We start from the raw sequence: 17,432 nt of genomic DNA, 5'->3' as shown, positions 1-17,432 counted from the left end.
CTGACTGAGGGAGACACTGACTGACTGAGGGAGACACTGACTGACTGAGGGAGACACTGACTGACTGACTGAGGGAGACTGACTGACTGACTGAGGGAGACACTGACTGACTGACTGAGGGAGACACTGACTGACTGACTGAGGGAGACACTGACTGACTGACTGAGGGAGACACTGACTGACTGACTGAGGGAGACACTGACTGACTGACTGAGGGAGACACTGACTGACTGACTGAGGGAGACACTGACTGACTGACTGAGGGAGACACTGACTGACTGACTGAGGGAGACACTGACTGACTGACTGAGGGAGACACTGACTGACTGACTGAGGGAGACACTGACTGACTGACTGAGGGGGACACTGACTGACTGACGGAGACACTGACTGACTGACTGACTGACTGACTGACTGACTGAGGGAGACACTGACTGACTGACTGAGGGAGACACTGACTGACTGACTCACTGACTGACTGACTGACTGACTGACTGACTGACTGACTGACTGAGGGAGACACTGACTGACTGAGGGAGACACTGACTGACTGACTGACTGAGGGAGACACTGACTGACTGACTGACTGACTGAGGGGGACACTGACTGACTGACGGGGACACTGACTGACTGACTGAGGGAGACACTGACTGACTGACTAAGGGAGACACTGACTGACTGACTAAGGGAGACACTGACTGACTGACTGACTGACTGAGGGAGACACTGACTGACTGACTGACTGACTGACTGACTGACTGGGAGACACTGACTCAGAGGGAGACACTGACTGACTGACTGACTGAGGGAGACACTGACTGACTGACACTGACTGACTGACTGACTGACTAACTGACTGAGACACTGACTGACTGACTGACTGAAACACTGACAGACTGACTGACTGAGACACTGAATGACTGAGACACTGACTGACTGACTGACTGAGGGAGACACTGACTGACTGACTGACTGACTGACTGAGGGAGACACTGACTGACTGACTGACTGACTGACTGACTGACTGAGGGAGACACTGACTGACTGACTGACTGACTGAGGGAGACACTGACTGACTGACTGACTGAGGGAGACACTGACTGACTGACTAACTGACTGAGACACTGACTGACTGACTGAGACACTGACTGACTGACTGACTGACTGAGACACTGACTGAGGGAGACTGACTGACTGAGACACTGACTGACTGAGGGAGACACTGACTGACTGACTGACTGAGGGAGACACTGACTGACTGACTGACTGAGGGAGACACTGACTGACTGACTGACTGAGGGAGACACTGACTGACTGACTGACTGAGGGAGACACTGACTGACTGACTGAGGGAGACACTGACTGACTGACTGAGGGGAGACTGACTGACTGACTGACTGAGGGAGACACTGACTGACTGACTGAGGGAGACACTGACTGACTGACTGACTGACTGACTGAGGGAGACACTGACTGACTGACTGACTGACTGACTGAGGGAGACACTGACTGACTGACTGACTGACTGAGGGAGACACTGACTGACTGACTGACTGAGGGAGACACTGACTGACTGACTAACTGACTGAGACACTGACTGACTGACTGAGACACTGACTGACTGACTGACTGAGACACTGACAGACTGACTGACTGAGACACTGAATGACTGAGACACTGACTGACTGACTGACTGAGGGAGACACTGACTGACTGACTGACTGAGGGAGACACTGACTGACTGACTGACTGACTGAGGGAGACACTGACTGACTGACTGACTGACTGACTGAGGGAGACACTGACTGACTGACTGACTGAGGGAGACACTGACTGACTGACTGACTGAGGGAGACACTGACTGACTGACTGACTGACTGACTGACTGACTGACTGACTGACTGACTGAGGGAGACACTGACTGACTGACTGACTGACTGACTGACTGAGGGAGACACTGACTGACTGACTGACTGAGGGAGACTGACTGACTGACTGACTGACTGACTGACTGACTGACTGACTGAGGGAGACACTGACTGACTGAGGGAGACACTGACTGACTGACTGAGGGAGACACTGACTGACTGACTGACTGACTGAGGGAGACACTGACTGACTGACTGACTGAGACACTGACTGACTGACTGACTGACTGAGACACTGAATGACTGACTGACTGACTGACTGACTGACTGACTGAGGGAGACGCTGACTGAGGGAGACTGACTGACTGACTGACTGACTGAGGGAGACACTGACTGACTGACTGACTGAGACTGACTGACTGACTGACTGACTGAGGGAGACACTGACTGACTGACTGACTGACTGACTGACTGACTGACTGACTGACTGAGGGAGACACTGACTGACTGACTGACTGACTGACTGAGGGAGACACTGACTGACTGACTGACTGACTGACTGACTGAGGGAGACACTGACTGACTGACTGACTGAGGGAGACACTGACTGACTGACTGACTGACTGACTGACTGAGGGAGACACTGACTGACTGAGGGAGACACTGACTGACTGACTGAGGGAGACACTGACTGACTGACTGACTGACTGAGGGAGACACTGACTGACTGACTGACTGACTGACTGACTGAGGGAGACACTGACTGACTGACTGACTGACTGACTGACTGAGGGAGACACTGACTGACTGACTGACTGAGGGAGACACTGACTGACTGACTGACGGAGACACTGACTGACTGACTGACTGAGGGAGACACTGACTGACTGACTGACTGAGGGAGACACTGACTGACTGACTGAGACATACTTGATGAACAGAGACTTTGACCTGTAATGATCCTTCTAATTAATCACATCTATGATTAATCAATTAGGTGGATGGATTATTCTGACAAAGGATCAAATGCTCACGAAGTGAGCATCATTACACAGGTGCACCTTGTGCTGTGGACAATAAAAGGCCACTAAAATGTGCAGTAAAACACAATGGCGTGGATATTTTCAATATTTTTGCATTTGGAAAGTATTCAGACCCCTCAACTTTTTCCAAAATCTTGTTACTTTACAGCCTTATTCAAAATGGAATATATATATTTTTTCCCTCAATCTCCACACAATACCCCATAATTAAAAAGCAAAAAGTTTTACAATTTTTAATTAAAAATTTTTTTTTTGTTGCAAATGTACAAATAAAACAACTCACATTTGCATAAATATTCAGACCCCTTTACTCAGTACTTTGTTGAAGCACCTTTGGCAGCGATTACAGCCTAGAGTCTTCTTGGGTATGACACTACAAGCTTGGCACACATTTTATTTGGGGATTTTCTTCTATGCAGATCCCCTCAAGCTCTGTCAGGTTGAATGGGGTGAGCTGCACATGTGTTTTCAGGTCTCTCCAGAGATGTTCGATCAGGTTCAAGTCCGGGCTCTGGCTGGGCCACTCAAGGACATTCAGAGACTTGTCCCGAAGCCATTCTTGCGTTGTATTGGTGGTGTGCTTAGGGTCGTTGTTCTGTTGAAGGAGAACCTTCACCCCAGTCTGAGGTCCTGAGTGCTCTGGAGGAAGTTTTCATCAAGGATCACTCTGTACTTTTGCTCTGTTCATCTTTCCCTCGATCCTGACCAGTCCCTGCCGCCGCTGAAAATCATCCCCACAGCATGACCACCATGCTTCATTGTAGGCATGGTTTCCTTTAGAAGTGTTGCTTTGCATTCAGGCCAAAGAGTTCAATCTTATTTTATTTATTTTTTCAGACCAGAGTCTTGTTTCTCATGGTCTGAGAGTCCTTTAGGTGCCTTTTGCCAAACTCCAAGCAGGCTGTCATGCGCCTTTTTACTGAGGTGTGGCTTCAGTCTGGCCACTCTACCATAACGGCCTGATTGGTGGAGTGCTGCAGAGATGGTTGTCCATCTGGAAGGTTCCCCCATCTCCAAAGAAGAAACTCTGGAGCTCTGTCAGTGACCATTGGACTTTTGGTCACTGACCAAGGCCCTTCTCCCCCCGATTGCTCAGTTTGCATGTGCGGTCAGCTTCAGGAGAAGTCATGGTGGTTCCAAACTTCTTCCATTTTAAGAATGATGGAGGCCACTGTGTTCTTGGGGACCTTCAATGCTGCAGAATGATGGAGGCCACTGTGTTCTTGGGGATCTTCCAATGCTGCAGAATGATTGAGGCCACTGTGTTCTTGGGGACCTTCAATGCTGCAGAAATCTTTTGGTACACATCCCCAGATCTGTGCTTCGACACAATCCTATCACAGAGATCTATGGGCAATTCCTTTGATCTCATGGCTTGGTTTTTGCTTTTTATTTAATCCATTGTAACGTTAAAAAATCATGTGAAAAAAGTCTAGGTGTCTGAATACTTTCTGAATGTGTGTACAAAGCATCAGGAACACCTTCCTAATATTGAGTTGCACCCCCGCTTTAGCTCTCAGGACAACTTCAATTCATCCGGCAATGGACTCTACAAGGTGTCGGAAGTGTTCCACAGGGATTCTGGCCCATGTTGACTCCAAAGCTTGCCACAGTTGTTTGAAGTTGGCTGGATGTCCTTTTGGTTGGTGGACCTTTCTTGATACACACTGGAAACTGTTGTGTGACAAACCCAGCACCTTTGTCGTTCTTGACACAAACCGGTGCGCCTGGCACATACTATCATACCCCGCTCAAGGGCACTTAAATCTTTTGTCTTGCCCATTCACCCTCTGATTGGCACATACACAATCTGTCTCAATTGTCTCGAGGCTTAAATTATTCTTAAACCTGTCTCCTCCCCTTCATCTACATGTCTCCTCCCCTTCATCTACATGTCTCCTCCCCTTCATCTACACTGATTTGAAATGGATTTAACAAGTGACATCAATAAGGGATCATAGCTTTCACCTGGTCAGTGTCATGGAACAAGCGGGTGTTCTTAATATTTAGTAAACTCGGTGTGTTTCCTCCAGCATCTTCACAAGGTCCTTTGCTGCTTGTTCTGGGATTGATTTGCACTTTTTCACACCAAAGTATGTTCATCTGTAGGAGACAGAACGCGTCTCCTTCCTGAGCGGTATGACGGCTGCGTGGTCCCAAGGTGTTTATACTTGCGTACTATTGTTTGTACAGATGAATGTGGTACCTTCAGGCATTTGGAAATTGCACCCAAGGAGGAACCAGACTTGTGGAGGTCTACACTTGTTTTTCTGAGGTCTTGGCTGATTTCTTTTGATTTTCCCATGATGTCAAGCAAAGAGGCACTGAGTTTGAAGGTAGGCCTTGAAATACATCCACAGGTACACCTCCAATTGACTCAAATGATGTCAATTAGCCTATCAGAAGCTTCTATAGCCATGACATAATTTTCCAAGCTCTTTAAAGGCACAGTCAACTAGGTGAATGTAAGCTATGATTGATTACTGATGTGTCTTTATTAAAAGCACTTGAATCAGTGTCGATCAGATATTTCCAAACTGGGATACGCGATGTCGTTGGGACCCCAAATAAAAATGTGATTCTCGCCAATTCCACAAATGGTATTTAATTATTTTATTATATATTTATTTAATATTTAGCCAAATATAGCGGCTGCTGCTCATGTTGGTATCTGTATGGATCTGTAATGACAGGGAGGCATACAGTATTGGGTACACTGCAGTATCCACCGAGAGGCTCTTGCTGCCTCACAGCTTGAAAGACGTTTTGGACATTTGGACACAGTGGAAAAATGGTTCACTTTAATAAAGCAAGGCCCCTGAACTGTATTTTCTGCTCTTTGCAATGATATGGGCAGTGACCATGTAACACTTTTACAACATATAGAAGTGCGCTGGTCATCAAGGGGCAAAGTATTGACATATATATATATTTTTTTTTAATTGAGAGACTAGCTTTCTGACCATAATTTTCACTTGTCTGATGACGAGTTTCTCACATGACTGGCCTTTCTGGGTGATGTATTTTCTCCCTGAATGAGCTGAATCTAGGATTACAGGGACTCTGTGCGGGACAAAATTGAGGCTGATTTAAGAGGTTGGAGCTCTTCTCTGTCTGCATTAACAAGGACAAAACACACTTTCCATCATTGTATGATACTTTTGTGTGCAAATGAACTCGCGCTTACAGACTATGTTTAAACAGTTTAAAGTGGCTAGTGATATATTTTACATCAATTTCCATTATTAAAGTGGCTGGAGTTGAGTCATTGTGTTGGCAGCAGCCACTCAATGTTAGTGCTGGCTGTTAGAAGCTGTTTTTAGTCTCTCTGTCCCAGCTTTGATGCACCTGTACTGACCTCGCCTTCTGGATGATAGCGGGGTGAACAGGCAGTGGCTCGGGTGGTTGTTGTCCTTGATGATCTTTATGGCCTTCCTGTGACATCGGGTGGTGTAGGTGTCCTGGAGGGCAGGTAGTTTGCCTGTGGTGATACGGTTGTGGGCGGAGCAGTTGCCGTACCAGGCAGTGATACAGCCCGACAGGATGCTCTCGATTGTGCATCTGTAGAAGTTTGAGTGCTTTTGGTGACAAGCCAAATTTCTTCAGCTTCCTGAGGTTGAAGAGGCGCTGCTGTGCCTTCTTCACGATGCTGTCTGTGTGGGTGGACCATTTCAGTTTGTCTGTGATGTGTATGCTGAGGAACTTCACTTACTACCCTCTCCACTACTGTTCCATCGATGTGGAAAGGGGGGTGTTCCCTCTGCTGTTGAAGTCCACAATCATCTCCTTAGTTTTGTTGATGTTGAGTGTGAGGTTATTTTCCTGACACCACACTCCGAAGGCCCTCACCTCCTCCCTGTAGGCCGTCTCGTCGTTGTTGGTAATCAAGCCTACCACTGTTGTGTCGTCCGCAAACTTGATGATTGAGTTGGAGGCGTGCGTGGCCACGCAGTCGTGGGTGAGCAGGGAGTACAGGAGAGGGCTCAGAACGCACCCTTGTGGGGCCCCAGTGTTGATGATCAGCGGGGTGGAGATGTTGTTACCTATCCTCACTACCTGGGGGCGGCCCGTCAGGAAGTCCAGTACCCAGTTGCACAGGGCAGGGTCGAGACACAGGGTCTCGAGCTTGATGACGAGCTTGGAGGGCACTATGGTGTTAAATGCCGAGCAGTAGTCGATGAACAGCATTCTCACATAGGTATTCCTCTTGTCCAGATGGGTTAGGGCAGTGTGGTTGAGATTGCATCGTCTGTGGACCTATTTGGGCGGTAAGCAATTTGGAGTGGGTCTAGGGTTTCGGGTAGGGTGGAGGTGATATGGTCCTTGACTAGTCTCTCAAAGCACTTCATGATGACGGAAGTGAGTGCTATGGGGTGGTAGAGGCTGTTCCAAGGGCGCAACTCCATATTAGGAAGGTGTTCTTAATGTTTGTGTGTGTTTAACTATACTTGTGGTACTATACTTGTTTTACAAACTGGGGAACTTTTGTTAGTCTCCACACCATGAAATGCTATTTCTAGGGGGTTTAGGGTTAGGGGCTAGGGTTGGGGTTAGGTAAAATAGGATTTTGAATGGGACTGAATTGTGTGTCCCCACAAGGTTAGTTATACTGTGTGTGTGTGTGTGTGTGTGTGTGTGTGTGTGTGTGTGTGTGTGTGTGTGTGTGTGTGTGTGTGTGTGTGCAGTATTTCTGCCGAGACTACATTTTAAATGGATAGTCGATTCAATGAATGGGAGCAGCTAGCTTCTCATTGCTCTTATGCTAGTAGCAATGCCCCCTCACCCTTTTCACCGCTGCTGAAAACAATCATTGAAGCGTTGAAATAGATGTAGAAAATGTAGAAATACCGTTGCAACTACATGGTTCCATCATTCAGCATCTTGTATTCGTATTTCTTCTTTTAATTTCATGTATGTTGTGATCTGCAGTTACAAAATATGTGAAGATGAAGATCTTTGTTCTTACCACTATTAATCTCATATTAACCAAACAGGTGAAGAAATATGACCAGAATGATGACAAGGTGGATCCTGAGAAACTACCGGGCCTGGAGGAGAATGACCTAAAGCCAATTGAAGGTCAATCTGAAAGAGATCGTCGGGGGTTGTGGAGACATTTAACAATGTGACATTCACTCTGTCTCAGTGTGTTAAAACACAGATGCAGAGACAAAGTTTGACTTCCTAGTTTTATAATCCTAACATTTATTGACGATGCATGCAACCAACTTATACTTACTTTATTTTTATAACGTCTATTTGACAGGGATAATGCACATTAATCAGCATTTATGTAATGCATGTGCCAGATTTGGCTCAAAGGCTAATTTCACCAGTAAGACATTGTCCTTGCCCAGACAAAAAGACCAAAGGATTAACATTTAAACGACCATGTGTTGTGGGTTAATTACTTTCGGAGCACATTGTTGCTAGTGTTTGAGTTCGAATCCGACCCATGCAATTTCTAACACACACTGTCCGCCTAACTTTGTTTCTCTCACTGTCTCTTTCTAATAAACATGAAAAATACAGAAATGAGTGAGAATTCCCACTCTTTAAAAAAACACACAAAACAATTAACCTTCTGTCGTGTCCATTTCCCCCAAAGATGTGAATATTAACGGAGGTGGCAACTTCGGCGACCACCACAGCGATGGGCTCCACCGGGTCAGCGAGGAGGAGGAGGTAATGCTGGCGCCCGCCACCTCACCCGAGGGCTACGCCTCCATGTCGGGCTCGGCTGCTGCCACCTACACAGCAGGGGACTGTGAGAACAAGTGCCACTCCCACTTCCACGATACGGTGGGCGAGGCAGACAACCTGCACCACCACCACCACGAATACCATCACATCCTGCACCACCACCACTCTCAGAACCACCATCCACACAGCCACTCTCATTCGTACTCGGAACAGCACTTCCAGCAGGCGGGTGTGGCCACGCTAGCCTGGATGGTCATCATGGGCGACGGGCTGCACAACTTCAGTGACGGCCTGGCCATCGGTGGGTTCACGTTTTAACTTGGCCTCAAGGGGAAAGCGTCAGGTTGATAATGCTGTTTTAAGGTTTTCTTTTTCTTTTCAGCTATTTGAGGATGACCTAAATAAATTGACGAGGAGAGAAATTAGTTTGCGCTATTACAGAATCAATCAGATGTATTTATATAGCCCGTCTTGCATCAGCTGATATCTCAAAGTGCTGTACAGAAACTTTATTTCTTAACGTTTTTGTAAAGGGAAAGGGGATACCTAGTCGGTTGCACAACTGAATGCATGCAACATGTCTTCCACATTTAACCCAATCTGTGTCAGAGAGGTGCGGGGGGCTGCCTTAATCAACGTCCACATCATCGGAGCCCGGGGAGCAGTTGTTGTTTTTGGGTTAGTGGTTATTTCATGTTTCTTAATGACTTATGACAGGGGCGGCGTTCACGGAAGGGCTGTCCAGTGGCCTCAGTACGTCGGTAGCTGTGTTCTGCCATGAACTGCCTCACGAGCTGGGTAAGACGAAACAGCCAATACTTACAGCTGTCATTTTAACTTGAGGCGGACACTTTTGATGTTGAATGAACACCCCCTCTTTTTTTTAACAGTAGCTGTCAAAACTGCTTTAAAAGGTGTGGTTTTCCCCAATTGCATCAAAATGTTGTGCAATGACTGGGCTTTTGCATGTTTCTCTCCCTGTGGCAGTAGCACTTTCAATTTGAAAGCACTTCGAGGAATGTTTTGTTCTCTCATAGAACGCACAACGACAAGCTGACCAATAGACAAGTTTGCTACTATGGGATTGTCTTCATAAATGTGTACAGCTTTCACATCTTGAAAGTGCGCTTATTCAGAAATATTTTTCCATCTTCCATATTTTTGGGGTTTGGCAACAATTTAACATTGGTGCAGTGCCGCTGCTAAAGGAATCTAGGAAATAACACTGCCTAGTGCGCTGCTCATTGAATTGTTGCATCTTTTTCTCCGGTCCATGTGTCCTAACGCCTTGCATCCTTCCTCCCCCTTAGGTGACTTCGCTGTGCTGTTGAAGGCTGGCATGACAGTGCGACAGGCCATTCTCTACAACATGCTGTCTGCCATGATGGCGTACCTGGGCATGATCACGGGCATCCTCATTGGGCACTACGCTGACAACATCTGCATGTGGATCTTCGCCCTCACCGCCGGGCTCTTCATGTATGTTGCCCTGGTGGACATGGTAAGTCCCATAATTAACATGCATGTCTGTGTATTTGCTGGTTCTTGAAAGGACATTGTATAGAAGATGGTGTAGCTTTGTAAATGATAGCATTATTGGCCATACTTTTTAGGTGTTTTGCACAGGCCATAGTCATAATCAGTAGGGGTGTAATGGTACATATTTGCACCGAACTGTTCATATAGGGACCTCTACATTAAATTATTTTTAATAAAAACTTTAGGTCAATAGGCTATGCCTACGCTGCGTTGTGTGCCTCATGAGTAAATCAGAGCTGAAAAAACAAACATTTCGGGCTGTTCCGCTAAAACAACTAGAGCCTATGCTCACGTAATGAAAATTTGGATCTTAATTGCTGCGTTTCAAGCTTCCTTTTTTTTGTGTGGCGCAGCCGGGAACTAGTTACAGTGGTGGAAAAATAACTTAACTGTTATACTTGAGTAAAAGTAAAGATACCTTTTTAATAGAAAATGACTGAAGTGAAAGTCACCCAGTGAAATTCTACTTGAGGAAAAGTATTTGGTTTTAAATATTTAAAAAAACAACAATAGAAAAGTAACTGTAAAAAATATACTTAATTATCAAGATAAAATGTAAGAATCATTTCAAATTCCTTAAATTACGCAAACTAGATGGCATAATTGTCTGTTTTTTTTTAATTTATTTACGGATAGCCTGGGGTACACTCAGACAAACTAAGCATTTGTGTTTGAGTCTGCCAGATCCGAGGCAGTAGGTATGACCAGGGATGTCATTTTCTGTCCTGCTAAGCATTAAAAATGTAACGAGTACTTTTGGGTGTCAGAAAATGTTTGGAGTAAAAAGTACTGAAGTATTTTCTCTAGGACTGTAAAAGGAAGTAGGAAGTAAAAGCAAAAGTTGACAAAAATATAAATGATAAACTACAGATATATTGGGGCAGCAGGGAGCCTAAGAGCATTGGGCCAGTAACCGAAAGGTTGCTGGATCGAATCCCTGAGCTGACAAGGTAAAAAATGTGTCGTTCTGCCCCTGAACAAGGCAGATAATGATGGCCTACCGGGGAACAGTGGGTTGTAAAATAAGAATTTGTTCTTAACTGACTTGCCTAGTTAAATAAATTTATAAAAAGTTGTACTTTAAAGTATTTTTACTTAAGCACTTTACACCACTGACTAGTTATGTACGATGGTGAATGGTGGGGTTGATAAACCTGGAGGATTCTCCATCCTCGTTATGTCCAATTTGGGAACATTTTGGCTTCCCAGTAGATTACAATGGTGATGATGGACAGAGAGTATGTTGCTAATGCTCAACGAGAATAGCCCATTCAGCAGCCAACACCTCATGTTTACACATTCCTACCACCGGAGAAAAACAGCATCACTTCTCCCAAGACAGAAGCCACTCCTCAGTAAAAAGGCACATGACAGCCTGCTTGGGGTATACCAAAAGGCACCTAAAGACTTGCAAACGATGTGAAACTAGATTCTCTGGACTAACCAAGATTGAACTCGCCATGCATCATGTCTGGAGGAAACCTGGCGCCATCCCTACGGTGAAGCACGGTGGTGGCAGCATCATGCTGTGGGGATGTTTTTCCGCGGCAGGGACTAGGAGTCAGTCAGGATCGAGGGAAAGATGAATGGCGCAAAGTACAGAGGGCTCCTTGATGAAAACCTGCTCCAGAAGACAGGACCTCAGACTGGGATAAAGGTTCACCTTCCAACAGGACAACAACCCTAAGCACACAGCCAAGACATTGCAGGAGTAGTCTCTGAATGTCCTTGAGTGGTCCAGCCAGAGCCTGGACTTGAACCCAATCTAGCATCTCTGGAGAGACTGAAAATAGCTGTGCAGCGACACTCCCCATCAAACCTGACAGAGCTTGAGAGGATCTGCAGAGAAGAATGGGAGAAACTTTCCAAATACAGGTGTGCCAAGCTAGTAGCGTCAGAACCAAGAAGACTCTAGGCTGTAATCGCTGCTAAAGGTGCCTCAACAAAGTACTGAGTAAAGGGTCCGATTGACTTATGTCAATGTGATTTTTCAGTTTTTAGCAACAAAAAAATTGCAAACATTTCTAAGCCTGTTTTTGCTTTGTCATTATGGGGTATTTTGTGTAGATTGAGGGGAAAAGACTATTTACAACATTTTAGAATAAGGCTGTAACGTAACAAAATCTGGAAAAAGTCAAGGGGTCTGAATACTTTCCTAAGGCACTGTAACATCACATACCCGGAGTGGGAAATGAGAAGTACTGTGCTACACACCCTTTATGAAAGTCACACAAGTGCGCATATTTTTCTGTTTGTAAGAAAACATTATAGCATGTATACAATGTCTAAGCCATGTTTACATATTAATTTCACAAGCATATTGCACTTTATTTTAGTGTTGTTGATGAGTAATCGTGTTTTTTATTTATTTAAGAAAATAAAGTGTTGGTGTTTCTGATTTTTGTTCTCTTATCAGTCATTATGTCTCGTGACAATATATGGAATCAGGAATACCAACACTTTGCATTTTCTTACTGTACTAAATTTCAGTTTAACTGTTGACATTTCATTTTCCTGTTAAAAGGAAACCATGAACCCAAAACGGCAATAGGTACCGAAACATGGGGTTGGTGAACTGTTACACCTTTTCAGGCCATGCAACTGTTTTTAGCAGTAGTCAGTTGTCCAACCACCAACAGAGCAACATTGAGTTTTTTTTTTAACCAACAGTCATTACCATCTGTTATGCTGGTTCAGCAGGACTTGTCAAAAAAATACCCATCCCATCAAGGCAAACAGAATTGTACTGTTGCTTAGCTTTTTGCTTAGCCTTTTGCTTAGCTTGCTGATAAGTGGCCCTCTGAACCATATGGCCTCTTCACAGACACACACACAGACACACAGACACAGACACACACACACACACACACACACACACACACACACACACACACACACACACACACACACACACACACACACACACACACACACACACACACACACACACACACACACACACACACACACACACACACTCCGTGAGAGAAGCAGGTTGTCACAGGCAGCTGTTGTACAGCCCAGCTAAGTCTCCTCAAGTCTGACCTCTTGTGGCCATGATGATGTCATCCAAAGCTCCATAAGAGCAATTTCTTGACCAGGAATACATTTAAGGTGCGTCTGTGATTGGAGGCTTCTGTTACCACAAATTTACATTACCAGCGGCTTAGTGGCATTTCAAAATATACTAAAAGTATGGATGTCTTGTGATGTCAATATAAATTCGATAAATCGTGCAGCCCTTACCATCATGCGTTTTAAAAGCAAAAGGGTTGGTGTAATTATTGGTTGGAGAGCATTTCCACCATTTGTTAAATCCTTTCAAGTGTAAAATTGCATATTTAGCGGAAGGGTGGAGAATGGGGATGCAGGCTTGGCCTGTTTACTTGATTCTATGCCTTGAGTTAGAAGCTGCTTTCCCAGATCACTTCCATTCAGTACAAACCAGTGTTTGACATTTTACAGGTCCCGGAGATGCTCCACAACGATGCTGGGGACCACGGCTTCAGCCACTGCGGCTTCTTCCTGCTCCAGAACGCAGGCATCCTGTTGGGCTTCTGCATCATGCTGCTCATCGCAATCTTTGAACACAAAATCCAGCTGGAAATAGACCTCTAAACTGATGGATCTCAAACCTGGTCTCCAAGGACCCCTGTGTTTGCAGGTTTGAATCCAAACCGAATTTGGTACTGGGAGAAGGAATAGATAGTTAGTTGATTAGAACAGAATGTAGCCTTAAGTTTGATTTGTAAAAGCCCACATTCACAGGCATCCTTGGAAAACCAGCAGTGTTAAGAAACACTCCTCAAACTGACAGGACCAAGTGCCGTGTGTCTCACCTGCCGAGTGGCCACATCACGAGTCAGCCATTACTGTGTTTTTTCCCGCACATCTCCTCCAAGAATTGAAAAAAGAAATTAATAGTGTGAACAGTTCTTTTTGGTCAAGGTTCACCTGTTGCAAAATGTCAATTGGCATGTATTCTGTATGTGTTTTTTGTCTGTCAAACCTTTGTTGCATAGTTGTCCGTCTTCCCTCAGTGTGCTTCATGTTTTATTTCTGGTCAAGATTTACAGTAAAAAAAAACAAAATGGAGGACTGTGTTTTGTTGATGGGATGTTTGGAAAGGACATGGGCCAGTCCTTTAAATGTTGTGTTTATTTAAAATCCACAAGGGTCAAGTGAAAGCTCATTGATTGGGCAAAGATGCTCCATGCCCAATTTCGGGGCACTGTACCACAGGTTGTGACTTTAAACATTGTAAGTGCCGGTCGGCTTGAGCCTGTTTTAATCCCAACCTGTCCCACCTCTTTGGTAGCAGTGCACCAAGTCTTTAAGTGCCTGATCAAAATGAATCAAGCCAAGACTTTGATCAGTCTTTTAAGTCTGTTACATTGTCCACAGAGGAAACGTGGTTGTAAATGTGTTGGAAATTAGCCTTGATTTGCAGAGCTATTTCAGAGGTACAGTATCTCACAAGTAACACAGTGTTGAGCATTTTCTCCCATGAACGTAGTCTATTAGAGGAAAAAAGGCTCCATCTCTATCCCGAAGTTTGTTAATTTAGCCAGTGTCAGTAGGATATCCAGTCATGGGACTAGATAGATAGTGATCGATCTGATAACATGAAAATTCTCTCTTCACTAAGTGATTATAGTGGTAACTTCTTTCAAAGGTCCTATGATGAATGTGTGATCTATGTCTGTTCAGAATGAAGCCACTCAGTGGTATTATGTTTTTAAGTTATCGTGACAATATCTCATCACGCTGTGTTTTGAGAAGATAACCAAAGGTTTGGTTAGGAAAAATTAACGGTTTCATCTGTTTCACACACTGTTTAGGAAGAGGTATATAATGAAGAGATCCTGTCTGTGTGCCATTATTTTACTGTTGTGTAAGTCAGGCAGCTTTGGATGTAATATGTGTTACTTTACATTCCAGAAGAAAAATAAAAGGTATTGCCTACTACCACCCTCTTTGGCCTCACTGGATAAGTAGAGTATGACTGCACCCACAAGAATGTAACGTGAACAATGAAAAGACTTTTGATCTGGAACTTGAAAGTAGTTATGCTGCTCTGGGCAGGTCCTCTGACATTGAACTCAATTGACAGTGCCACTGAATAGGGTTGGGCAGTATTCAGATGGTCATACTGTCGGGACGACGACGAAACAAAACAATTTGAATGTCTGCTGTAAACCAAGAAGTTTGATCTTGACACTTTGCTTCCAAAAGAAATGTGTTACAAGTTTAGCTATATTTTAAGTTCGCAAAACAAATGCATTAAATATAATAATAATAATATATGTGCATACATTCTACGTGTGGGTGGTCCCGGGGATCGAACCCACTACCCTGGCGTTACAAGCGCCATGCTCTACCAACTGAGCTACACAGGACCATTAAAGCTGGCGCCCTGAGCTGGATATAATTTATTCGACACATCTTAGATGTCTTGTACTTTTAATCACACCGTCGATATTTGGAATATCCTGGTATACCGCCCAAGCCTACCAGAGACAATGTGAGTGTTTGCCATCCAGTGGTCAAATGACTAAATCTATTTTGCTGGTAGCAGGTGGTGTGTGTGTGTGTATTGGCAATGTAAACACTACCATATCAAGTCATTGTACCTTTGTTGAGCTACTTGAATTGTAGGTGCTACTTCATACAACTGTGATAAGTTGAACAAGCAGTTTAACATCCTCATAGGTAGGGTAATGTATTTTCTTTGTTACCCTTTTTCTTATTTATGGTTCAAGCCTTCAAGCGAAGGCTCTAGACGGGAGAAAAAAAACATTGGACCTCATTGACATAACTCTTTCTTCATCAACTGGGCTGACGAAGACTCATGCATCCAAGCGGGGATACTGTATGTGGTGACCCAGAACAGTCAGCTGTTGACTTCATATTTTAGACCCCCACGGAGTGCCTGTTTGGTCGCTAGATAACGTTACATTACCTTCACAACCAAGAAGAAGACATGGAGAGTAAGAAACATGATTATATCATTTCTAGCATAGATAACGTTACATTACCTTCACAACCAAGAAGAAGACATGGAGAAACATTAAGAATCATGATTATATCATTTCTAGCATAGATAACGTTACATTACCTTCACAACCAAGAAGAAGACATGGAGAAACATTAAGAATCATGATTATATCATTTCTAGCATAGATAACGTTACATTACCTTCACAACCAAGAAGAAGACATGGAGAGTAAGAAACATGATTATATCATTTCTAGCATAGATAACATTACATTACCTTCACAACCAAGAAGAAGACATGGAGAGTAAGAAACATGATTATCATTTCTAGCATAGATAACATTACATTACCTTCACAACCAAGAAGAAGACATGGAGAAACATTAAGAATCATGATTATATCATTTCTAGCATTGCCAACTAGTGTTGTCGCAGGCTTGCAAGCTATAGGAATGATTCAATAAAATGAGCTACTCTCGTTGGGGATCGCTATGGCTATTTGTAAGAACAAGTAACCGTAAGACCCTATCTGGGAAGCATATACCCAACTGCTTCAACTCTCTACTCATTGTCAATGAGCTCTGATTTAACCAAAATTGGCTTGGACATGCAATGACATTGCAAAAGGAGGCAAATAATTAGTATAAACTTTTGTCCTCATTTTGATGATGCCATATTGATTTTAGCAGTATAACATCATCTAGACTAGTTAAGATTGAGGGGAGACCACAGCTATTTTTTATTTAATGTTTTTATTCAATGTTCCACCATCCACTTGACGACATGATCGTAATTGCTAAGTTGTTTCCTACTAAACATTTGCCACTTTAGCATTGTCATCATATTTCCAGGCCACTATAGTATTATTATATTTAGACAAAACAGTTGTTGGCCTCCATCTATCACGACTTCTTGGCACCACTATGGCGGCAGAGTGCGGCTTGACAACAGCAACCTATGAAGGCCAGGCTTGGTCTTGTTTGTGGGTGAATCCCAGAAAGAGGGCCAAATATCTACAAATTCTATCTTTCGGGAGGGGCAGAAAACAGTTTCATGATTCTCTTTAAGTCTAATACTGTGGGTAATGGAGTCGGCAATGACTAGGGTTTTCAATTTATCAGAGCTAATAGTGGGAAGCTTCGGCGTCTCAGACCCCGTAACGGGAGGAGGAGAGACCTGAGATGTCTAGGCCTCTGACTCTGACTCACTGCTTAAATGGGGATAACCGGTTGAACGTTTCTGTTCGGCTGAATGAGCGACACCGGATGAGCATTGCAGACAT

General features: G+C 44.2%; 1 protein-coding gene across 3 annotated transcripts in view; it reads left to right on the top strand.

Annotated features, from left to right (window-relative positions):
* slc39a6 (solute carrier family 39 member 6) overlaps positions 1–15,121 on the top strand; it is a 34,872-nt gene extending 19,751 nt beyond the window's left edge. For 2 of the 3 annotated variants that reach the window (XM_046321404.1, XM_046321405.1), the window contains exons 8-12: positions 7,906–7,990; positions 8,520–8,915; positions 9,332–9,412; positions 9,925–10,115; positions 13,619–15,121. In XM_046321404.1, the coding sequence (XP_046177360.1) occupies positions 7,906–7,990; positions 8,520–8,915; positions 9,332–9,412; positions 9,925–10,115; positions 13,619–13,771 (906 nt within the window). In that variant the 3' untranslated portion in view covers positions 13,772–15,121. The remainder of the gene's footprint in view (positions 1–7,905; positions 7,991–8,519; positions 8,916–9,331; positions 9,413–9,924; positions 10,116–13,618) is intronic. The other variant, XM_046321406.1, reaches the window with a different exon arrangement.
* The last annotated feature ends 2,311 nt before the right edge of the window (positions 15,122–17,432 follow it).

Source organism: Oncorhynchus gorbuscha, linkage group LG22, assembly GCF_021184085.1.
Source record: "Oncorhynchus gorbuscha isolate QuinsamMale2020 ecotype Even-year linkage group LG22, OgorEven_v1.0, whole genome shotgun sequence".
Classification (NCBI taxonomy): Eukaryota; Metazoa; Chordata; class Actinopteri; order Salmoniformes; family Salmonidae; genus Oncorhynchus; species Oncorhynchus gorbuscha.
The sequence above is the reverse complement of the archived record's forward strand: the minus strand, read 5'-3'. Positions and strand labels throughout refer to the sequence as shown.